The sequence below is a fragment of the Haliotis cracherodii genome, unplaced genomic scaffold (assembly GCF_022045235.1).
Source record: "Haliotis cracherodii isolate W230 unplaced genomic scaffold, xgHalCrac1.p SCAF_5, whole genome shotgun sequence".
Taxonomy (NCBI): domain Eukaryota; kingdom Metazoa; phylum Mollusca; class Gastropoda; order Lepetellida; family Haliotidae; genus Haliotis; species Haliotis cracherodii.
Window position 1 is genome coordinate 9,976,838 of NW_027266308.1, and position 25,993 is coordinate 10,002,830.

The window sequence follows — 25,993 nt, forward strand, 5'->3', positions numbered from 1 at the left end:
TCACAGACAACGTACAGACTTCATACATAAAGCATGCAAACTGCACGCTGACTACTTACATACTGCATGCAGACTTCATACAGACTACTTACATACTGCATACATACTGCATGCAGACTACAGGCAGACTTCATACAGACTACTTACTTACTGAATGCAGACTACTTGCAGACTACTTGCAGACTTCATACAGACTACTTACATACTGAATGCAGACTACTGGCAGACTACTTGCAGACTTCATACAGGCTTCATACAGACTTTATACAGACTTCATACAGACTACTTACATACTGAATGAAGACTACTTGCAGACTACTTACATACTACATACAGACTCCAAGCAGACAACATAGAGACTTCATACAGACTACAGGCAGATTACATACAGACTGCATTCATACTGCATTCAGACTACTTGAAGACTTTATACAGACTGCATACATATTGCATACAGACTACAGGCTGACAACATAGAGACTTCATACAGACTGCATGCATACTACAGGCAGACTACAGGCAGACAACATACAGACTACTTGCAGACTACATACATACTACAGGCAGACTACAGGCAGACAACATACAGCTGTATACACACTGCATGCAGACTACATACAGACAGCGACTATGTATGTCGTAAGAGACGACTAATGGGATCGGGTGGTCAGACTCGCTGACTTGGTTGATGCATGTCATCGATCCCAATTGCGTTGATCGAAGCTCATGATGTCTATCACTGGATTTCCTGGTTCAGACTTGATTATTATACAGACCGCCATCATACAGCTGGAATATTGCTGAGTGCGGCATGAAACAACAAACAAACAAGCAAACAAAACATTTCTAACTTACGGTCTACCAAAGATGGTTTCTCTTCTGACAGTTTGAGTAAAACTTGCAACATTAACATGATTAATGAGAATACTAGAGCAGGAACAGGTCATCTTCTTTAATGTTATGTTAACATTGACATATATGTGTGGTTGTCATGTGATGACAGCCGACATCTGCTACTGAATTACGTTCACGCTGACTTACTTTCAGGGCTGTGCTTCCTGGAAATGGTACTTCCCCTACCACTATGCACCATTTGCTTCGGACTTTGTCAACATCGGGGACCTTCCCAACGACTTTGAGAGGAACACTGCACCTGTGAGTATTAGTCCATCCCATCGGATGCTTCATGCAGATTCACATGAATATTTATCACGTAACCCTCTCTCTGGATAAATGATATATCAGAGATATAATTTTGAGACAAACCCCCTGACACACCTACAGTTTGGATGATTAGGGCTATTATTTCTTCACTTGAACTGTGTTACAACAAATGGAAACTTTGTTGACCTGTTGACCTTTCCCCGATCTTTGGAATTAAGAACTGTTCTGTAAGTCGATGGAGCAGTCAAATGTGTAATCATTATATGTACAAATTATGGTTTAGCCGTCAGTTTTACCTTGTAAAATTTGGAGAAGAAGTTTGTGAAATACCACCAAATAGCATGCTGGAAAGTTGGCATCCTGGTTGAACTGATCTGGGATATCAGGGTTTCTGTCATGTTGGATGTATGTGCCTCCGTTACAGTTCCAGCCCCTGGAGCAGCTGATGAGTGTGTTCCCCGCCGCCAGCAAGCAGCATCTCCCCCTCACCTGGCAGACTCTCATGGAGGAACCGGTAAGCTGAACATTCCAGACACACAATGTCTCTTATAACGTGTATCGCTGTACATTGTTCAAGGGATTCTTTTCCTGCCGTACCATTAGGATTCCAGGTTAGAATAGGTCCCCAGCATCCCATGTTTGTCAGGCCCTGTGACTTGGTTGATTGTGTGACACCTAATGGTGTACGATGGTACTCATCATATCTAACACTGGTTTGTCTGATCCAGACTTGATTATTTAAGGGACACCTTTGTATAGCTTGAATATTGCTGAGCTTTGGCTAAACAACAAACCAACAAATCTTCCGACTGTTGATATGACTGTTGATACGTTATTTAATATTAAGTGAGTGAATTGGATTTTACGCCGCTTTTAGCCATATTCCAGCAATATCACGGCGGGGGACACCAGAAATGGGCTTCGCACATTGTACCCATGTCGGGAATCGAACCCGGGTCTTCGGCGTGACGAGCGAACACTTTAACCACTAGGCTATCCGGCCGCCCTGACACATGAAGATCTATGCTTGTTTGTGACTAATGGGATCGGGTGGCCAGGCTCACCGATCTGGGTTTATGCATCGTCATCATATCCCAATTGTATAGATTGATGCTCATGATGTCAATCACGGGATTGTGTTGTCCAGACGTGATTATTTACAGTGTGCCATCATATAGCTGGAATATTCGGCGTTAAACAAACAAACATCAACATAATATGTTCTGCTAGTACTGTCATGTCGGATGTCATTGTTTGAGGCACACAAATTACATTGTTGGAAATTGATGAGAATGACATCAAAACCCTGCTCTACTCTGATTGTGGAAGAAAAACAGAAGGAAACTTAAATTGCTTATGAACATTTCAATTATGTGTGTTTTTAAACAGATGTTTTATTCACGGTGTGTTAAGGAATTTTACATCACACTGTTCTTTTGACAATGCTAACTTTATACTTTGTGTGAAACTGTTGTTAAGTTCTACTATTTTTGTTTCAGGAATCACCCATCATTGATTTCTACCCCACAGACTTCAAGATAGATTTGAATGGCAAGAAATATGCTTGGCAGGGTAAGAAATCGACTTGTTTTGAAGGGCAGTTGCTCAAGGGGATTAGGGGCGGTCGGGTAGCCTAGTGGTTAAAGCGTTTGCTCGTCACGCCAAAGACCCGGGTTCGATTCCCGACATGGGTATAATGTGTGAAGCCCATTTCTGGTGTCCCCCGCCGTGATATTGCTTGAATATTGCTAAAAGCGGCGTAAAACCATACTCACTCACTCACTCACTCACTCAAGGGGATTGAATTGGGCAGGAACTATCCAAGTTCAAATTATGCATTTGATGTATTATTTTGGGTGAAAGGTGTATTTGTTATGTTCAAAGAATAGGCAGTGATTCATTCCCTGCTGTCACTCATCATCAGGCTGTTTTCATGGAGTAGTTCATGCTCCTTACACCTGACCTGATTCCTTAAACCCATATGACTGAAACTTGTAAGCGGGGATTGTGTTGCCAACGTGAGCGGGACAGTGTTAGCGACCAGCAGTAATGTTCAGCGTATAGCAGTGTTCCTCAAGGATATACCAGATGTTGACCGGTAAATAAGGCGTGGGTTGTGAAGGTGTTGGACACTGTTATTGGTTGAAAAATGGTGTTCAATATTTCCTTGACCATAGTGCACACTTTTCCCCCCAAATAGCAGCTGTGTAGAGGAGGTATGTGGATTATACACACCTACATTGACAGGGTTAGAAATTATCAGTAGCCCTCTAGCCCAGGGCTAGTGTAAATTCCTGTGGGCTACTACTAATTTTCCCATTGTCAGAACATTACAAGGACATTTTACCTTTACTCTAGGCCAGGTTTTGTATTTGTGTTGATGCATGCAGTTTATACTGTAATTATACTATCTGGTTATAAACAGTGTACATTGCATATCTGGACTTGCGTCGCTCAGCATCAAGGGAATAGATCAAGTATTGGTTGGCAGGGAGTCAGTGTAGTGTTGGAGTGGGATATCCATGTTAAACTGTATGGTATCTCACAGACACACTCACACAGACACATCCATGCATGTTTCTATTTTAGTGCAATAATCTGGAGTTAAACCTCTTTTCATTGCACCTCCTGGTCATGGATAAACAATTCAGAAATCCTCACCCAGAGCTGTTCTTTTTGTAGGTGTCGCTCTGTTGCCGTTTGTGGATGAGAAGAGGCTAAAGGAGGCCTTGAAGAGTGTGTATCCCGACCTCTCAGAGGCTGAACGTAAGTTGCTGATTTTGTAATTGATATATTTGTGTATCCCGACCTCTCAGAGGCTGAACGTAAGTTGCTGATTTTGTAATTGATATTATATTTCCGAGTCCCTTTTGCAGCTATGACCAGACACCCAGGGTAGTGCCTGGCCAATTAGGAAAAGGTACAGATAATTTAGACAATACAAACAAGGTTATGAAATGGGTTCCAGAAGCTATTGTTATACAGGTTGATACTAAAAGTAGAATTGATGTTAGAGGTATGGATATTATGGACGCAGATTTATTTTGATATTGGACCTTGACATAGACATTCATTCACACTCATATCCATTAACTTTCTGTACTAAACCATAAAATGTTTATATAATGACTTCAAAACATAAATTTAAGTAAACAAGCACAGTGTTCATATTAAATCGAGATCACTGAGCTCCAGAAGTAGACAGATCCAATTAGCTGAAGGTAGATCGCCTACTTGACAATTCAATATTTAGATGCAGTCAGAGCTTGACTGTTGACTGAAGGTGGGAACTTTGTTTTTCACATGGTCGTCATGTCAGGAAGTGAAGGTATAAATGATGGCTAAAGTCATCATGAGTGTTTTAATTGTTCACTTGTTTTAAGTTCTTTTTTTTCATGTAGTTTTTATTTTTGTTGTTGTTTTTGTTACCATTTCAATATTATATATTTTACTGCGTAATGATGTACTGGATCTGTGGTGCCTCTTTTCCTACCTGTTTGAGTTTGAGTAACCATTGTTAGGCTCACCATGGTGTGTGTTTGTTACAGGGAAGAGAAATGTCCGCGGCGATGATCGCTTGTTTGTGGGCTTCAACCATCCCTCCTACTCCCTGTTTGAGGGGCTCTACGAGGGTGGAGGAACCAGTGAGGTGAGGCCCTCATGGGGTTATTGTCTCAGTGGCATCAAGCAGCATATTTCAGCTTCTTGAAGTACCCGATGCTTGTCTTTGACTAAATGAGGATTGTGTGCTCTTAATGGCTCATAAGGCCACTATAAATACATTATTAGATTTTTGGCACTTTTTACAAAAATGTGAATGGGGGTGGGGGTGAATTTAAAAATGAAGGAAGGGAAATGGGCTGGGGGTAGTTGGCCAGAGGGAATAGCCTTTACTTGTCTCCAGTCTCCAATTGAATCTTTTTACTGAAAGATATAAAACAGTTTCCTTCTATTGTTTTGTAACAGCCTGTAGATTTGGATGCCGGTCTGTCTGAAGGAGTCTCAGGGAAAATCTGGTGTGATGAGTATGCAGTGCTAACTGGAGAGTAAGTCATCTACACTCATGTTCAGTGGTCTAGTATGTGTATGTGCATGGCTCATTGTCACAACTAGATGTGGTATTTTGTTAAAGATTATATGTTGTAGTTGTATAATGTAAATTCAGTGTCCCTTAAGTACATTGAGGTTTTTATTGTTTCAGTGTTGTGCGATCTATTCTGCCTGCACTGAAGGATGTCGAGGATAACAGAGCCATTGGGTAAGTCTACAGTCTGGTGTGTGGCATTATGCAGGGACTAAACAGGGGAGACAATCCAGGATAACAGAGCCATTGGGTGAAGCGTGAAGTCTAGTGGGTGGCATAACAGGGGAGACAATCCAGGATAACAGTCATTGGGTGAGGTGTCCAGTCTGGTGTGTGGCATAACAGGGGAGACAATCCAGGATAACAGTCATTGGGTGAGGTGTCCAGTCTGGTGTGTGGCATAACAGGGGAGACAATCCAGGATAACAGTCATTGGGTGAGGTGTCCAGTCTGGTGTGTGGCATAACAGGGGAGACAATCCAGGATAACAGAACCATTGGGTGAAGCGTGAAGTCTAGTGGGTGGCATAGCAGGGCAGACAATCCAGGATAACAGAACCATTGGACAAGTCTACAGTCTGTATTTTATAGGAAGGCCTAAAGTTTTTTAGAACCATATGTTGCTTCTAGAGTGCAAGATAGGACATACAAGCCCATTCACTCACTCATGCCAAAAGCTGAAACCTGCTGTCCCAGTTGTAGGGTTATTAAGACAGACAGGCCAACACAGATACCGATCCATTTAGGCAATCGATACAAACCCATTTAGATACAAAAGACTACTACAAATTACTCCACCATGATGGCTTTGAAAAACTGCAAAAATATTCATGCCAAAAAAAGTTAATTGTGTAAATCCATACTATGACCATTGTTCAAACTTTCAGCAGACTCGTCTCTTGTCATTATTAAAGATGGCAGTCAGGATTAAGGACCAAATGCAGGCTAAAGAAATGGGAGTAAAACAATTCGAGAATACACCAGCAGTTTTCTGGTGTTGGAGGAATTACACAGTCATGACTAACATGCATTTTGTCATGGGATTTTTTCAAGTTTTCCAAAGCTCATAAGGGCCATTTGATTGTTGAAATCTAGTGTTGGCATAACAAAGTAGACACAGTTTATGGACAACAACTTCTTTATTTACTCTAAAGGTGATGTTTCCCTATAGACCCTTAAATTATTTGGCAAGTATCGTTGCTCGACAACAGTATAAGGATCTTTTCTGAAAAGTCTCCTTTATAGTATATAAAGAAGTTGTTATCCAGAAATTGTCTCTACTTTGTCATCTGTCAACTTGTAAGTAATGCCTATCAAACAATCTGGTGTTGGCATCTCTGTTCATTCTTCCCTCTTTCACCAGTGTTCACTTCAAGGATCCCAAGTTTGATGAAGATCATCTCTTCCCTGCCAAGATCCTGCCTGGCGCCAAGTGAGTTCTTCCACCTTTTTAACCGTTCTAGACAACCCATGAATATTATTTTCATGTAGTGGGGTGGCCTAGTTGTCAAAGTCACTCTGAAGACCCAGGTTTGATTCTCCACATGAGTACAATGTCTGAAGACCCGTGAAGATCTGTGTAGAGAATAGGTCTTCGGACACCGATACTTACAGTAAGAGGCGACTGTGCTTGTCGTAAGAGGCGACTAACAGAATCCAGTGGTCAGGCTAACGGATTTGGTTGATGAATGTCATTGTATCCCAATTGTGTAGATTGATGCTCATGATATCAATCACTGGGTTGTCTGGTCAAGACTCAATTGTTTACGGACTGTTATCATATAGGTGGAATATTGCTGAGTGTAATGTTAAACAACAAACAAACAAATAAACAATGTGTGAAACCCTGTTTCCACAGCATTCCTGATAAGGTCTTGAAGCCAGAGGACTTTGTGAAGATGTTCCGCAGCCAGCAGGAGCGAGGGCGTGGCCGGGGACGCGGCGGGTACCGTGGCGGAGGGCGGGGTGGGTTGGGCTATAGGCCGCAGCTTGGCTTCACCCCCAACAGTGGCTACAGACAGGATAAAGACATTTCGTCAGCCCTCAGGATGATCAGGTCAGTACACTGCCAGGACACTGTGGAATGTGTTCTTCACAAACATGTTGATATTCAATATATGGTTAGAGGCAAGAAGGCCTAGACGACTATGCTTGTCGTAAGAGGTGACTAACAGGATCAGGTGGTCAGGCTAGCTGATTAGGTTGATGCATGTCATCGATCCTAATTGCGTGGATCGATGTTCATGCTATCAATCACTGGATAGTCTGGTTCAGCCTCGATTATTTAAAGACTGCCGTCATATAGCTGGAATATTGCTGAGTGCGGCGTTGAATAACAAACCAACCAACTGGAGGCAAGTACCGTATTTTCTTGAGTATAGTGCACACTTTTTTTCCAAAAAACACAGCTGGGTAGAAGGGAGTGCACATTATACACGCCATGATGAGTTTTGATGGGTTTTTTGCCCAACGCAAAGACATTACTGTGAGCATGTAACACTGGAAATACCATGTCAACAAATCCGTACTGAAGTACGCAAATTTATCATGTTATAACACTGATTATACAAGGGTGCACACCATACTCAAGAAAATACAGTACTGACAATGATTGGCTTCCTGTTATGATGGGCAGAGCAACACTTTATGTGTTTGGATTTAAGTACAGTCCAACCTGTTGTCTCAAACTCAGATGTGACGAATCCCTGGATGTGTTGAATGAAAAGTCTGGTCCTACTTTGGTGGTCCGGTCCTTGGAAACTCTTATGATATTTGTCGCTATTTGAACCCAGTCAGATGTGTTGAACCTCTGTTAAATCTGAATTTCTCTGGTCCCCAAGAGTTCGAATCATGGTTTGACTAGTTGAAAAAATGAAGCGTTTTTGCCACTCGATATTTTTTATATTTTGGGTGGGTAATAAGTTGTTTTGGTTTCATTAATGCAAAAAAAATACATGGCAATTCTGTTTAATAATGTTTAAAATTCAGGATGTTATTTTAGAAAGATGTACAGTTAAGGTTTTATGCAGACAATTTGTAGTATATTTTTGTTTTTATTTTATTTATCTTTTTCGGGGGGCACGGGTGGCCCAGTCGTCTAAGGCGCCACGATTCGCTGTGCAGAGTTGCGTTCCTTGGGCACGCCAGAAACCTATGATTGTGGGTTCGAATCCTGGTTCACCCCGATTATGTTTCTAGGTTTGTCAGCACCATACCCGTGCTCGTGGGTTTCACCGAAGTGGTAAACGTCTGAGACCTGCATCACTTCGGGCTTTCCTCCCACATTAAGCTGACATGCCGCAATATAACTGGAATATTGTTAAAAGCGGAGTTAAACCCAACTCACTCACTCACTCACTCACTCACTCACTCTCTCTGTTATTTATCTTTTTCATTTTTCTAATCTATTAAAGATTGAGTGCTCAGACAAATATGAATACGTTTAAAATGCTTTTATATAAATTTCTGACATCATAAAGTGTCACCTTAGCCTCTCGATGGCTGCCTTTATCAAACAGACTGCAGAGTAAAATACATTCTCCATGCAGGAATCCTGAGGCACAGTCCCAGTACCCCATCATGAGAGCCAACCAAATGGGGATCTGGTGGCTTCATGGTGATATAGATGAATGCTCATGCCATCAACCATTGGTTTTGCTGGACCATAATTTTTATAGGCTGCTGTGATATAGATAGAATGTTGCTGACTGCAGCGTAAAACAAAACAAGCCACAAATCACCTCAAGCGACCCGTTCTGTTACAGACATGAGAGCCAGGGCTACGGAGGTGGTCAGAACTTTGTCATGTCGTCCCAGAACATGCATCACTCTCAGTATCATGGCGGCCGCAACTACGGAGGTAAGATGTCCGGAGAGTTTTATGTACTATGTTTTGTCTAGGTCCTTCTCACATCCTTACATTGTGGCGACCCAAGCTCCTTGCTACAGACTTTCTTCTTGTGAAGGAAGGGGCCAAACATGGCTCTAAGAACCTAGCGGTTTTAGTGACAAACATGGTGACGGTGACAGCTGTGCTGTTGACTGCAGACGGCCGGGGTACTTTTACGAGTTTGCTTCACACTGTTTTGTCAGACACGAGTGGCCTCACTCGCGTCCACTGCTCAGCTGATTGTCAAGGTAATAAAAGATCTTACAGTTATATGAACCGTCACAATGCGAACCGGGGAAACAGCTGTTGTGTTTGTGCTATTAGTGGTGCTTTTATTGGTGCTTCGTTCGATTGTGTGAGCAAGAGTTACTCCCCTTGCACCACATTTTGCTGCCTCGCACTGAGGAATTTACTGATCAATACACGCAGACGATTCAGCTTGCATATTGTTGTAAAAAGATCAAACATTGATGAATCATCTTAGACATCACAAGATATCATAGTTGGAGTCAGATTTGTGCCAGTAAATGGTAAAAATTCAAGTTTTGAGAATCTTTATGAATTTTCTTCTCAGAACCTCTAGACCCAGAGAGTTGTATCTTTATGAGAATGACAGTGTCGGATGTGAAAATAGATTATCATTCATTTCAGAAACAGCTTTGTCAAATTTAGTGATTCTAACATGAATATTTGTTACCATAGAAATGAAATATTACATTGATTGATTACACTGGATTGTCTGGTTGACTTAATGAATCAGATGCCACCATCATATAACGTAATATTGCTGAGAGCGGCATGAAACAACAAACACTGTTTCAACCACCTGCTACGGGGTAATTTCCAAATTAAAGGTTAACTCATAAATTGGTTCGAACAGAACTAAATTGTGAAGTCAGTAAATGACCGCATATGATCAATGAGTAATAACAAAATTATGTTGAAACACACAGTTTTAGGTTTACAATCACAAAAGGCAATACAATGGGTCATAAGTGGTCCCAGCAATAAGAAGCAAGTCCAACAATATATGTCAGTGAATGTCTCATGAATGTCCCAAGTTTTTACTGTCGAATGTCTTTAAACAGGCCTGTTTCTGTTCTTTGGCAGGAATTAGTTTATTGTAGATAAGACAAGTCTGCTCGTTAAAGGGGGCGGTCAGGTAGCCTAGTGGTTAAAGCGTTCGCTCGTCACGCCAAAGACCCGAGTTCGATTCCTGACATGGGTACAATGTGTGAAGCCCATTTCTGGTGACCCCCGCCGTGATATTGCTGGAATATTGCTAAAAGCGGCGTAAAACCATACTCACTCACTCACTGGTCGTTAAAGGCCTTCAATCGCCCTTGTGTTGCTTGTATGGGTACAGCCAGCGTTTTAGAAACTTTAGAAATGTGTATGTCTGTTTTATTATGTTGTGCCCCTTTGAGAATCATACTCTTGTTGCATGGGGACTGATATGGGCGTGGATGTCGAGTGGGTGTGAGTATGTATCATTGTATTCCGTGACTTTGCATGGTGCTCACACTATCAATCACCCGTTTCAATGCCTGAAATAGCAGAGATATCGGACAGCAGCACATACACTGGCCCTGAAACCATAAGTGAAGAGCTATGAATATAAACAATAAAATATTATCTAAATATAACTTATTTTTTATCCGAATACAAATATCAAACAAAGACATCACTTTGTTACATGTCTATAAAACAAATACTACATAAGCATGTCTAACTTGTAGAGATTCTGTCAACAGTGTCAATTCAAGTTTATTTACTCATTCACTCTCTAAGTGAGTTCAAAATGGACCATATTATGATCCTCGTGATTGAGTACCTTTGATTTGCTGATGGATTCCACCAAGGATAAATTACTGGCACTACCATGTAGACGTAGAGGAAAATGTCCAAGTAACTCTCAATTCCTTAAAAATAATTGTGCATTTCAAGGAATGGAGAGTTAAGAGGATATTCCCCTACTTTCACACTTTGACAAAATATTCTGTTGTAGAAAATATTTGAAAAATACACCAGAACTCTTTGTTGTCTGTATTTATGCTGCGTGAGTCGCCCTTGAATGATGCACGAGGAATGCGTTTTCTGCCGCTGTTGCATGTGCGCCAAGCTCTGTTGCGAGCTTACATTTACAATGCATGGTACACGGCTCTTCATAATTTCGTTGGGTCCTAAACTAGTATTTATCAATCGTTTGCACATTGTTAATACTTGCTGACAGGAATAATAGGAAATATAGGGCCCCGACCAAGGATATATATATATTACCTGATTTGTTTTTTCTCCTCAATGGTTTATCTAATTGCTATAAATATGAACATTGTTGTAGGTAACCTGCTCTAACACAGTATTATGTACATATTATTTTTAGCTTTTTAGCATTATGCAAAATTTTGGAAATATTTAATAATTAATTTCACCCGATTCCTTCATCTGCCGCCGTAGCTGAGGTTGACAATTACACGTTCTCAAATCAAACGATGCGGGTTCGAAGCCCCCTGGCGACACGTTAGAAATCAAAATTATTTACTTGTCAAAAAATGTTAAAAATAGTTTCGTCTATACCAAATGGACATTAATTCAAATGCTGGTGCAAGATAATGTATGGTTGACAAACAACTCCACCTTCCTGGAAAATAACGAAGACGTCACAGATGTGTTTTAACATGCGAGAAACCAATCTGATATACTTGGTATCAGGATCCGATATATATGCAAATGAGGCACCCTAAGAGGAACTACTTTAACAAGCTCCATGCATTGATGAAATGTATACTTGCTCAATAAACTGTTGCTCTCAGATAGTTTTTCCTAACGTATTGATGAGTCTGTACACAAATACTGGCACTATTTGATAATAAATCATGGCTCTAGCATTGTGTTTATGATGTGGTTTCTAAAGATGCTTCAGTGAATAAAGGGGCGGCCGGGTAGCCTAGTGGTTAAAGCGTTCGCTCGTCACCCTGAAGACCCGGGTTCGATTCCTGACATGGGTACAATGTGTGAAGCCCGTTTCTGGTGTCCCCCGCCGTGATATTGCTACAATATTGCTAAAAGACGGCGTAAAACCATACTAACTCACTTCAGTGAATGAAATAACACAGTATGCACAGGTAATTTAAGAATGACGTATGATACAAAGAGTTTACCCTTGTGTTTTTCCACATCATAATTTCATATATCAGGAATTAAAAATATGCAAGCCTTTCGTGAGCACAATACACTTTTTAATCCTAATATACTTCTCAAAAGAAGTTAAAGAACACACATTTTTTTCATATGATTATAGTTAATCTGTCATGACATAAAAGATAAACTGTAGTCATATGAAAAAACTGTGTTCTTTAAGTAGTATATGTGCTATTTATAGTAAGGAAACACTTACCTAATCACCTATGTGTGTAAATAACAAGGAACAAGGGTACGTAACTCTAGGGCTATCAAGACATATCATATAGATCAATAATCGTTAACTAAATATCAATCAATTATCAATAAATATCGGAGAAGCAGCTTTGAGCAAATACACACAAAAAAATTCCCAAGGAAATCAACATATTTCACTCCACTGGTGAGTGGTGGCACATCTATGCAGAGATTACATTGTGGACATTTGAGATATAACAAAAAACAGCTACTTTCCATCTTTAGCAATTGACATTATTGGCAATAACAATTCTGTCTGGGTAAATCTAAACTTTATTTCATCACAATAGTTTTTGTGAGATATTATCGATGACACAATTTTTATATTGATAATCCTTTATAGTTTTCTCCATCGATGATAATTCTGATGATCAATCTTATTTTGCCTACGTTACTCAACCGATTATAATCCATACACACTTGTAAAAGAGCCACACTACTTCCCTCCCATTAACATAACGCAGGTGCAGATTGGGATTGATCCCTCGGTTGTCTCCACCTCTTGTTAAACATGTCTGTTACTTGCCAAAGCCAGTGAAGATTGCAGACCTGAGCAGGCCCCCAGTGAAACTAGAAACTAGTTCTGCAACATGATGTATCAGCTGTTTGTTTCTTGTTTGCTGCAGTGAGCAATATACCAGTTATACCACAGCACCCTGTATATTATCATTTCCCAGATGACCGATGGAGACCTGTGTTGGAGCAGGCTGTCACAATCTCTGGATCCACTGAATCTAAATTGAGTGCCCGAACTCCGTGACTTGTTTGATTGCGTTTCAGTTTTCATCTTGGCTTGATGATGTGGGATGTTGCTTATGGCATCTACTATGGTTTGCTTGATAGGGCCTCGATCATTTTGATCTGCCAGGATATAGCTGGAATAGTTCAGACTGGCGTAAAACAACATTCACTCATTGAGTTGGGGTGGTTTCAGAGGCCTCCGCACTATTGCAGCAGTAGTGTGATACTTACAAACATCATTGGGACGCTATGCTGTCAACCAATATGTTTATGCTGCCTTGACACTGCTGGAATATGGTGGTGTAGAATAACTCACTCACTCACTCACTCACTCACCCTCACCAACTTAATAAAAGTAGGGATGGTGGGGTAGCCTAGTGGTTAAAGCATTCGCTCATCCGAACAAAGACCTTGGTTAGATTCCCCACATGGGTACAATGTGTGAAGCCACTCACTCACTCACTCACTCACTCACTCACTCACTCACTCACTCACTCATGAGATTGCTGGAATATTGCTAAAAGTGGCGTTAAACAATACTCACTCACTAAATAAACTAATGCTTGAGAAATTTGAACAAGGATTACTTTTGGTAGAGATAAGTTTAACACGTTTCATGAATAAAAAAAATTACTTTAAATGAACAATATTTTACAATATTAATCATTTTATCATGATTGGAGTCTGTTCTGTTCTTCATTGATTTAGAACTCTTTAAAGAACGAAAAAAACCCAAATGGTTATTTAGATGAAGATGGATATTGTTAATTATTATTTGTAACTTACTTAATTAAAAATGAATGAATAGTGTTAAGATGAATCCAGTTTACCATGTAGCAGACCTAAGGAGGGTTGAAGAGTTGTGATCACCCTGAACAAGGGATGAAGATGACGCTACCCCTTGTGGCCTGTCAATGGCCTTCCAACCCCCATTGAGGCTGTACAGGCCTGTGAATGAGCTGTGGAAATCATTGACACAAGTTTAAAGATATGATTGAGAAATATTTGAAGATAAGTTCTAGTGTTGATTGCTTGGGCTGTGTAGGAGACTGGTGATGACGCTGGAGCGTTATCGTGGTTGTGTTAGCTGATGGAGAGATGTACTCACAGATAAGGGGCAGATAACTCTGAATGGAGTCATGTAGATGATGTTGGGGGCCCCTTGACATCACTGATGACATACAGATTCATTCAAGGCTCCTGGGTCACTGTGACCTAAGAAAATTGTTTGAGCTTGGTAAAGAAACTTGTCATTCTGTCTCTTTGTAAATATTTCCTTTTTTTTCCCCTTCCTTTTTTGAAGTGGTAAAATATTCATTGAAATGAATGCTACTTTAAAAATTCTTATTTATGTCAACTAACTGTTCATAAGTTTGTTTAAAATACACTATTCTGTCACGGGTATGAAAGATATTGATTGTATTTTCAGTAGCAAAAACACACTCCAAACATTATTTCTTTTATGTCAGCATAATTCTTCTTGAAAGAAAGCCCTTTACACTTGTCATGTCCAAGGGTTATTATTAGGACATGCTGTAGCCCAGTTGTAGAACCGTTTGCCTGTGATGCCAGGACCTGGTTTGAATCCCAAAATGGAAACAATATGCTAAACACATCCCCACCATGGGTGGAATGTTGCAAATATTAGCATAAAACCCAGCTCACTGACTCGCCCACTGTCCCAATTACGCTGGTCCTATAAAGGCGCAATGGCTGTATAGAGTTGTGTCCCTTAGGCAGGCCAGGAACCTGTGGTTGTGGGTTAAGATCCCAGATTTACCCTGATCATATTTCTAGGAATTTCACCACCATGCCCAAAAGCCTAACACCTCCATCACTTTCCTCCTACATTAATCTCACACACAGCATTAACCACAACTCTCTCTCATTCACTTTATGTGTCTCCTCCATGGTCTGGATATTCCTATTATTAGAGTAAACCCCAACTCACTGTCTCACTCACTCAGCGACTCGTGAAGATCTGGGGTAGAATAATCCCCAGCAACCCATACTTGCTGTAAAAGGCGACTAATAGGATCGGGTGGTCAGGCTTGCTAAGTCGGTTGATGCATGTCATCGTATCTCAGTTGCGTGGATCAATGCTCATGATGTCAATCAGTGGATTGCGATTATTTGCAGACTGCTGTCAGCATGCTCAGGATACCCCACACTGTTCTGGAGATGGTAAAATATGTAAAACATGTAAAACATGTAAAACATGTAAAACCATGTAAAGCCATGTAAGCCATGTAAAACAGTTATTCGCCTTACAGCTCCCTAAGCCGTGAATGTTTTGAAGAATATCATTGATACAGATAATCTGAGATTAAGCATACATGTTCTCAATGAAGTAACAAGCAGGATCTAGCACTGGCATCGAGATGCACTTCAATGTCATTGACAACTGACACAATGGTAGAGATACTCTCGGGGCGTTCAGGTCATCTGACCTTCACCTTCATGTATATGATGACCTTCACATTGATCTTGTTGCATGTATCAATGACTATAAGGATGCCTAGTCTTGTTGTGATGGTGCATGTTTGTACACGATAAGGCAAGCTAGATAGGAGTGAAAGAAAAGCATCAAGAATGAATTCTGTTGAAGTAGTCTGAGCAATCTGCATTGTTGTAGGATATCTTGTCAGCATGGTTTTTTTAAGGTGCACTGCATTGGTACATTTTTTTCAAAAGTTTGGACACATGTGATATCAATTTTGATTTTCTAAATTGAATAATTAATGGTCTTTAATTATATTCATGATTTTGAAGAAAATAAATTCATTGCTAAACAGATTGGTAAATATCAGAGTGGTAAATCCTGGAGACCTGCTTCACCTGGGGCTCTCCTCCCTCACCAAGCAGACCAAGAATAGGTCATGTTTGCTGTTTTTGGTGACTATGCTTGTTGTAAGAGGCGACTAATGGGATCGAGTGGTCAGGCTCGCTGACTAGGTTGATGCATGTCATCGTATCCCAATTGTGAGGATCGATGCTCATGATGTCAATCACTTGATTGTCTGGTACAGACTCGATTGTTTACAGACAGCAATGATGTAGCTGGAATATTGCTGAGTGCGGCATTAAACGACAAACAAACAAACAAGCAAACAAACCAATACTAAGCAGGTGCCATGATACAACTGGAATACTGTTCGAGCAGTGTTATACCACTCACCCAGTGGTAGATTTGATGCATTGGTGCACTACTCTTGAAACCTGTGCTTTTCTCCTTTTCTCATTCTGGAGATTCCTGGTTAGAATAGGTCCCCCACAACCTGTGCTTGTCTCCTTGTCTCATTCTGGAGATTCCTGGTTAGAATAGGTCCCCCACAACCTGTGCTTGTCTCCTTGTGTCATTCTGGCAATTCCTTGTTAGAATAGGTCCCCCACAACCTGTGCTTGTCTCCTTGTCTCATTCTGGAGATTCCTGGTTAGAATAGGTCCCCCACAACCTGTGCTTGTCTCCTTGTCTCATTCTGGAGATTCCTGGTTAGAATAGGTCCCCCACAACCTGTGCTTGTCTCCTTGTGTCATTCTGGCAATTCCTTGTTAGAATAGGTCCCCCACAACCTGTGCTTGTCTCCTTGTCTCATTCTGGAGATTCCTGGTTAGAATAGGTCCCCTGCAACCTGTGCTTGTCTCCTTGTCTCATTCTGGAGATTCCTGGTTAGAATAGGTCCCCTGCAACCTGTGCTTGTCTCCTTGTCTCATTCTGGAGATTCCAGCTTAGAATAGGTCCCCCACAACCTGTGCTTGTCTCCTTGTCTCATTCTGGAGATTCCTTGTTAGAATAGGTCCGCCACAACCTGTGCTTGTCTCCTTGTCTCATTCTGGCAATTCCTGGTTAGAATAGGTCCCCCACAACCTGTGCTTGTCTCATTGTCTCATTCTGGCAATTCCTGGTTAGAATAGGTCCCCCACAACCTGTGCTTGTCTCCTTGTCTCATTCTGGAGATTCCTGGTTAGAATAGGTCCCCTGCAACCTGTGCTTGTCTCCTTGTCTCATTCTGGAGATTCCTGGTTAGAATAGGTCCCCTGCAACCTGTGCTTGTCTCCTTGTCTCATTCTGGAGATTCCTGGTTAGAATAGGTCCCCCACAACCTGTGCTTGTCTCCTTGTCTCATTCTGGAGATTCCTTGTTAGAATAGGTCCGCCACAACCTGTGCTTGTCTCCTTGTCTCATTCTGGAGATTCCTGGTTAGAATAGGTCCCCCCCAACCTGTGCTTGTCTCCTTGTCTCATTCTGGAGATTCCTGGTTAGAATAGGTCCCCCACAACCTGTGCTTGTCTCCTTGTCTCATTCTGGCAATTCCTTGTTAGAATAGTTCCCCCACAACCTGTGCTTGTCTCCTTGTCTCATTCTGGAGATTCCTGGTTAGAATAGGTCCCCCGCAACCTGTACTTGTCTCCTTGTCTCACTCTGGAGGTTCCTGGTTAGAATAGGTCCCCCACAACCTGTGCTTGTCTCCTTGTCTCATTCTGGAGATTCCTTGTTAGAATAGGTCCCCCACAACCTGTGCTTGTCTCTTTGTGTCATTCTGGAGATTCCTGGTTAGAATAGGTCCCGTGGAGATTCCTGGTTAGAATAGGTCCCCCGCAACCTGTGCTTGTCTCCTTGTCTTCTGGAGAGTCCTGGTAAAAGAAGGTCTCCAGCAACCTGTGCTTGTCTCCCTGTGGGGATTCCTGGTTAGACAAGTGCCCTGCTACTCATGCTTGTCGTGCAAGGCGACTTAATGTCTTAGGTGGACAGACTTCATGATTTTGTTGATTGTGTGTCATCGTACCCTAAAACTACATAACGCATAAAAATATGCTTAACATTGCTCATACTATCAATCACTGGATTTGCATTTTCACACTCTATTATGTAAGGGACGTATCTTAGAGCTGGAATATGGTGGAGTGCACAGTCCAAACGCACAAACAAAACAAATCTTTTTATATCGAAGTACGGATAGCTTTACATATTTGATGGTCTCCTTCACTGTACTTGAATCCCACAATGTTAATATCCATGCTCTCTCTTTCTCTCTTATCTTTCTTCCCCCTCCACAGGAAACCCTTACTCTGTGATGTACTGTATATATAACCAGTTTGTTCTACTGTATACACATCATTGTATAACCCTGCTCACTATGACGAACCAGCTTCAGAGATCCTATTACCCTTGTCAGCTTGACACAGAAGTGCCACATCATGGGGACATGTTCCTGCTATTGCCTCCCATTGATACAGTGTAGCCAACACGGAGTGTGCCAGCCATGGGGACGTAGACAGGAGATAGAGAGATGGGAGGGGTATAGCGACAGTTTGCTGGAGCTTGTGGGTGGGCTGTTGTACCTTCTACAACATGACCCCCGCCGTCTTGGGTTAACCCAAGAAAGTCTGACAAGAGGAGTTTAATAGGCACACACTCACACCATCTGTCTATCATGGGGGTAGCGGCAAACTTGAAGATAAATTACTAACGTTGCCAATTTCCTCATATTGTTTCTCAGCCCAATACTCTTTGAAAGATGCTGTGAATTTGAGTGACAGATAATATTTTGCTATGCTGGCGATAGTATCGACAGCGTCGACGTTGAATAGCATTTCTGGGGAGTTTTGGGAGAGGTGACATGGTAGTAATCTTGTATTTAGCACAGCATTGATGGGGGACCTACTTGCGTTGTAATAGGCTTTCAAAAACCCACACTGTCTTTCAATGAAGCGATATGTTTGTAAGCAGAAAAGTTGCCCTCGTTCCACCATTATTGTTTAGTTGGGTGGAAAGTATTATTTGTTCCCTCAATTGAAGCCTGATTTTGTGTATTTTTTCCCCGTACCCGTCAATCTAAGCTGTCAAAATGGTGGCCCCTCTAGTTTGAAGTGTCTCCTCTATCGTCCGGCCTTCAGCAGTGAGCGGTCTTTAATTGTTGCTGTTCGCGCATCGCAGCCACTGATCTGTTATTACTTGCAAAAAGCTGAATGCACGGGCGAAGAAAGTTCTCCTAATTGGCCTCTTAGACATGGCGGTATTGTCTCACTTGTAAAGATTCTTCGGGCTGCTGTGATTGGGGGAGCCCCTCAAAGCTTGCCTCGGCCCCAGCGCTTCTCCGACACAGGTGCTGCAAGCTCGGCCTCCCCAATTTACGCAAATCTCTCAAGAAACAAGAAACCTTCACAATGAGTGGCAAGATGCGTTGATGTAGGTTCCTTTTCACATAATGTTCAATAACCTTTTTCACATTCACTGACAAGGGATCTACGAATTAATTCAATTATGCTAGCCATTCCATCTACAAAACGACCGCCCCTGAGTGAATGCTTTGTGCCGGTGCATCCCGATGAGACTGAATGGTTCTCCATGGGGCTGGGCTGTATGCTGCCGTATTGGGATGGCTCTGGGTGTTGACACAGGTCAACGCTGCCGGTGTAGATACACTATATTTTATTGGTTGGGACATAACACAGCTCATGTTGGGTATTTTGGCTGGAGCGAGGGCTCTGTTCAACTTGTTTACTGAGACAACACTGTATACAGGCTCTCTCCCTACTAACTGCTTAGCAGTGAGAACTTAACGTTTTGCAACCTGCCGCTGTGGCAAGTTGAGTGTTTGAGCAAATAAGATCTTCCCTCACTTAAAATTAGATACATTTCTCAGCTTCTGCTTACTCTGATGAATGAAAAAAATATCTCTGGAAAATTGTTGTTAGCGGCTAAAAATATACTTTCATATGTAGGTTGTATTTCGAATGTCTATGACTTTGCCATGGCGTCAAACGTCCCTCTTTTTGTACTAAGATGTGAGTTTGTGAAGTTAACACCTATCATTGCTCGATCAAGGGTATGTGTTGTGGATTATTCCTATATGTTGAACGGGGTTGTGGATTATGGGGTAGTAATCTCAACTAACTTTCCTGGGTGGTGGGGGAGCCTTGTGGATAAAGTGCTGGTTAATCACACTCAAGATCCAGGTTCGATTCCCCTCAAGGGTACAATGTCTGAAGCCTATTCTTGATGTCACGCCCATGATACGACTGGGGGGAATATTGCTAAAAGTGGCGTACAACATCCATTAATCCTCCAAAGGTATTATTTGTTAAAGTCATTGCAGACGATTTGAGAGAAATAGTACATCAGTTACACTCAAATTTCACCTTGACAAGCAGACAGTGTTAGTTTGGGACACTGTTAGTTTGTTGTAGATAACAATGTTGTTCTTGACTTTTTTTGGAGATTCAATCAATTTATTGAGTGTGGAAAATGTCCAATTTGAAAATCACTCTTTGAAATGGCATACTTTGAACATGCCCTATATTTAGATAAATATGTCATGTCGTCCACTTCCTGTTTTTCAAGTTAAATTTGTCTGAACAGCGATATAAGTTGCAAGTGCAGTGTGACATCGCACGGCAATTAGACGGCCGCCGTGCAGGTGTCCATTACCAAACTAACTAATGAACTTTTTACTGAGAGTTTTGTTCGTTTGACAAAAGAGGTAGAGAGAGAAAAGACTGCTAATGGTGCCATGCTCGTCAGAATAGATAAGAGCGTCTTTGACAGGTTCCCGGTCAAATCTTAAACCTCTTCACGGCTTAATTAGCACTTGTACAATCTAAGTGAGAGAGGGGCCTGTCACTCGGAGTGAGAATATCTCTATTAAAGGGAGGCTGAGAGGGGTGTCCAGTTGCTACCTACGAGAGGACAGCCGTATTGAGGACTCTCCAAACCAGTGGTATTGTTTCTGAGGAGGTGCGCCAAAAGGTGTACGGACACACAACTGCGATCTGGGAGGTAAATGAGAATTTCGTGACAGAGTTGTCAACGTCCAGATGATACGCCGAGGAAATTGGACCAACCCTAATTGTCATTTTCTTGATTAACTGAAAAGTTTCATTTCTTCCCTTCCTTGCAAACCTGTCAAGACCACTCACATATACAATAGTCTGATCAGGTTGTCCGCCAGTTTATCACTGAAAGTAGCTCTTGAGAATTTCACAAAAAATCTGGGTAGTTAAAAAGTCCATGAGTTCTTACAGTCAAGGGTCTGATGTCCCCAAAGTCCCTTGCTCTCAGTAATGTCACTGTCATAGCCAGGAAGTTTTTAGCTTTTGGGACAATAAGTTTTCGAGCAAACAAAATTGTTAAAAAACTTTGAATATATTAATGTGATATTAAATGGTTGATGAGAGTCATGCTGTTTCATTGTAAAGACTTAATAGGAGTTATTCCCCCTTGTATGATGGCTTGACTGCACTTGTTGACATGACAGTGCAATAGTGACCTTTCTGTACCCATTCAGGGTGGAACTACGTTCGATTTTGTCTCCGACTTGGTTCTTGACATATGTTTTCTTTTTGTGTTCGTATCTGCATAGATACATATTCTTGCCGCTCCAATGCGTCTGGAATCAACCCCGATATACTTGCTGGCAAAATGTCACGTATCTGGCGATCTCACCAGTATCTTGCTGTAGATTGGTCATTACTTTCTGGTGTATTTGTAAAGGACGTCATCTTGAATCATGTTGAATTGATGTTGAATCATGTTGAATTGATCAAGTGTACTGATCATTTCACTTTCATTGTATCCTACACATGCTTGACATAACACACACAGTGTTCCTGTTTTCTCTCAAACTGTTATTGGGGGCAGAAGGGTTAATGTTTACTGATGTCAAGGGACGTCATTGTATATCGCGATGTTGATGTATCAGTAAGTGTTTAATGTCGATACTGTATTGATATAAATTTATGAAGATAGATACTAATTTAATAATTCACTGCCACAGAAACGTTTTCATTAGTTATGATTACCATGGTGATGAAGGACAATTAGAATGCCGAAATTTAATTTAAACATTTAGTGGATGAGCCTAGTTCATATTTAGCTTTAAATTGATTAACTTCTTTCTGTACACATGCAGAATAATTTATTTTATTATAAATTATAAAGGTTGTTTTTTTAATCCTTTTTTGTGTAGTACACAGTCTGTTGATGTCTTGTCTTGAGGGGTATTTGGTGCAATGTACCCATGGACCCACACACAGCATACACCATCACATACCCCAAGTGACTGGTTGTCAACAAATTTACTCACAGAGTTATCACCCTTGAATTGCAATCAGGAATGTTTGATTTAGTTCGCTAAACTGCATTTTGAGATAATATAATTGTATAATTATGAATTGCAGTGGGTGGCTTTTCCTAGCGGGGTATATGAAATTTGTACCTCAGCAGAGTGGGAAAAAAATCTCCTTTCAGCCACCAATCAATAAAGTATCTTTATGCAAATTAACATATAGTTGTATGTCCAGTACTGTATGACTCCATAACCAGATACAGAGGTTTCAAGAAGATACCTGGAAAGTTGGGGGAATTACTGGGATTGCTTATCTTCCTCTGTTGGGGCAGTCTTGCCAGAATGCAGGAGAGACAAAAAGAAAAGTGTTGTCAAGGTTCAAAAATAAATGCTGATACTGTGTGGAGGATATTTAGTTTTTTTTACAGTAACATATAGAAGTCATACTTCTGAAAAGGCTTTGTTTTTCTTTTGTGACGGGGGCGGTAACGTAGCCTAGTCGTTAAAGTGTTCGCTCGTCGCGTCGAAGAACAGGGTTCGATTCCCGACATGGGTACAATGTGTGAAGCTCATTTCTGGTGTTCCCCGCCATGATATTGCGGGAATATTGCTAATAGCGGCGTAAAACCATACTCACTCTCACTCGCTCACTCACTCACTCACTCACTCAGAATTACCCAAAACGACATTCAGTGCATTTAACTAATTTTTAATTTAAAAGTTGTCAGTCAAAGATGAGTGGTCGAGTATACAGGAATAAATGTAAGCTATTTCTGATCGGGACTTTCAACTTCGTCAGATCTGTTAAACAAAATGACAAAATGTCTTCTTTCAGACCATCGACAACAACACTACCAAACAAAACCCTTTGTACTAATGGATTGAACTCAGTCAGGTATTATGCCTCGTTTAGCAACAGCCCAGCCCTGAGGTGGGGATTCATACATATACTCATTTTCAAATTTAGGGATTTAAAAAGATGTCAGTGCTTCAACTACGAGTCTATTCCTTGTGGGATCCTGAGGATTTTTTTAATAGTTTTTTAGGTCCACACATTAGATTTTTAGATTAGTTGTCAAATCTTCAAGTTTTTATAATGGATTAATTTTATTCTGTTTTTAGCAATGAATGTTAGTTTAAAAATTAATCTGTACACATTGACTTTAGGGTCAGACATAATTTATTGAAGAACAATTACACAAATTCTAGGGATTAGAGGCAACAGACTGATCCAACAGTAAGTGAGATATTTTCCAGTAATCCAATATTTGCACCACACTTAATTGGTGAAAAACTTGTATTCTCCAAATTACCCCTCTCAAAAACACTGAGTGAATGGAAATCACCCATCTGTTGCTGGGAAAACAGCCAAAATCTGATGATGTATTTCGTATTAATCATTTGTAAAAGTACCAAAACCATACAGATTTTAAAATGAATCAGGCAAAATTATTCTGTGTCATTGTTCATTGTACATTATGAATGAACATGATGAGTTTCTACTTCAGTGGATAAACCTGCCGAAGCCTTTGTTTCAATATACTGTCAGGGGTTCGTATTAACTGGGAACACCCGGTAATATATCCCAGAGAAAACTGTTCAAGATTGATTGGGTATTGCGTTGACAGTATCGACCTCAGCCTCAAAATCCCCTCTTCGTCTCTTTCGATGACCCTCCATGCCTATCCATACCAGGCTGGATGAGCACTCGAGGCAGCTAGGCAATATGTGAAGCTGGCGTGTGTAGCGTTACCTATCTGTGTGTGTGTGCGCGTGTGCACCACGACAGGTGGGAGAGCTATACCTTACTCTCAGCTGATCCCTTGTTGCAGGTTGTATTGTCTCAGCTCAATGCTGTATCCGCTAACCAGAGTGGGGAATGATCATAGTTGGGGCAAAACTAATGAGTAATTATAAATTATTCAGATAGGACATTGAAAATGGTATTTATTTTGTGTTTTGATGAAACTTAGGTAATGGTAAGAATAGTTATTTTTAGTGTGTTGAGACTGTATTTGTGATGCCAAATTTTTTTATTTTTTTTATATTTAGTTGTTTTAAAAAAATACTAATTATATGTAAATTGATTTGACCATCATCGATAATGTTTAATATTTAAACTAAATAGAAGTAAACCTACTGGGAAACTTCAGGAATATTTCATTATTTATTAGTAGAGAGATTTAATAATTTCTGTGCTAAAGATGGTCCTTGGAAAATGATTAAGCACTGATATATTGTCTTGAACTAAATATTTTTAAATATTATTATATGAGGAAAGATTACTAACAAAGGAGCTCCTTGAAATGAAATATGTTTAAAATTTGAAAAATGTCTTTAAGTTATCATATTATTTTTTTTCCTGCTATTCCCCAAGTGACCATCACTAATTATTTCAGTGGGCCATGGTCACATGGCGTATCACTGTTGATGTTGACATCACTAATGGCCGATAATGTTTCTCCCATGTTTACTCAGGGCTCTTGCTATGGCTAATTTGGCATATGAGGGCCCAATATACCACTCCATTCACTGCGTACGACAACAGAAGAAAGACTGCGAGTCATTTGTTATACTTAGCTTTCGAGGGAAGATTGAGGTGGGACCACATCAGACTTAACATGCTCTCCATCTTGGTGGTATCAATTAGGGCAAGTCGGCTTACTGTGACCTGGAGCTTCAAGACAAATCTGAAACTGCAGTTGACAGATGAGGATATAGATTTTGACATCTACTTAAGTGTGGTTATTAAGTCTGCTTGTGACAATTAGCTGAGGGTTTTTCGCTGGTGTTTGGCCGGGATTTCAAGTGCTGTCGTTCGTCACTTGTCGCCGTGGACTCTGTTAGCATCTGGGCCTTTCCTACCAGGGCTAATCCCTTCAAGAGAGCGGAGTGATAGTTGCTAAAACTGTCGTAATTATTCATGCAGGAGCGCTTGAGGCGTACACAAGGCTCCCCATGCTGACAAGTACGGAGCCGAGAGCTCCGCCAACTTCAAGTGTGGACTAACACTACATGTTATCCATGCCGATTTTAGCGGACGATTGCTCTCGTAACATTCCGAATCAAAATCAGCCTTGGCCAGAAATACTACCAACAGATGACTTATTTGCACCTTATGCATAAATTGTCTACGGCAACAAACGGCCACAAGCCTATAGTCTGAGTGGGTAAAGTGGCTCAAGTCTGTGGCAAGCACTGCGAAGAGAGACTCGAAACCCCTTTCTCACCATTTTGACAAACAAGATGTCTGTATTGTGCTGTAACTCTCCACGAGAAGGAATGCTTAAATTCTCCACAAGAGTTCTCAAGACAAACTAGTGAGGGCTCGTTGGCTCTGCTAGTCAATTTGTTGGCAAATAAAAGAAATAAACCTTGAAATAAGAGAGATATCAATTTATGAAGTGGTTAGCTTGGCTGTTGAATCTATTGGTTGTAGAAGCTGTAAAAACTCAATATGCAGGTTATTGATGAATACAACTTCAAAGATACTTCTGTATGAAGAGTGCCCAGATGAAAGCTACAGGTTTAATAAAGAACATCCATGGAAAAGAATAAATATGGACATATTATTCTTGTTGCAAAATAAGGAAAAATATGTTTCTTTTCA

The 25,993-nt window shown here is 40.9% G+C and overlaps 1 protein-coding gene across 1 annotated transcript in view; it reads left to right on the forward strand.

Moving 5' to 3' along the window:
- Nucleotides 1–25,993, forward strand: part of LOC139442131 (5'-3' exoribonuclease 2-like) — a 60,572-nt gene that overhangs the window by 17,054 nt on the left and 17,525 nt on the right. The window contains exons 21-30 of the mRNA XM_071222933.1: nucleotides 1,048–1,155; nucleotides 1,589–1,678; nucleotides 2,664–2,736; nucleotides 3,847–3,930; nucleotides 4,713–4,813; nucleotides 5,131–5,210; nucleotides 5,366–5,422; nucleotides 6,611–6,679; nucleotides 7,106–7,303; nucleotides 9,012–9,106. Of these exons, the coding sequence (XP_071079034.1) occupies nucleotides 1,048–1,155; nucleotides 1,589–1,678; nucleotides 2,664–2,736; nucleotides 3,847–3,930; nucleotides 4,713–4,813; nucleotides 5,131–5,210; nucleotides 5,366–5,422; nucleotides 6,611–6,679; nucleotides 7,106–7,303; nucleotides 9,012–9,106 (955 nt within the window). The remainder of the gene's footprint in view (nucleotides 1–1,047; nucleotides 1,156–1,588; nucleotides 1,679–2,663; nucleotides 2,737–3,846; nucleotides 3,931–4,712; nucleotides 4,814–5,130; nucleotides 5,211–5,365; nucleotides 5,423–6,610; nucleotides 6,680–7,105; nucleotides 7,304–9,011; nucleotides 9,107–25,993) is intronic.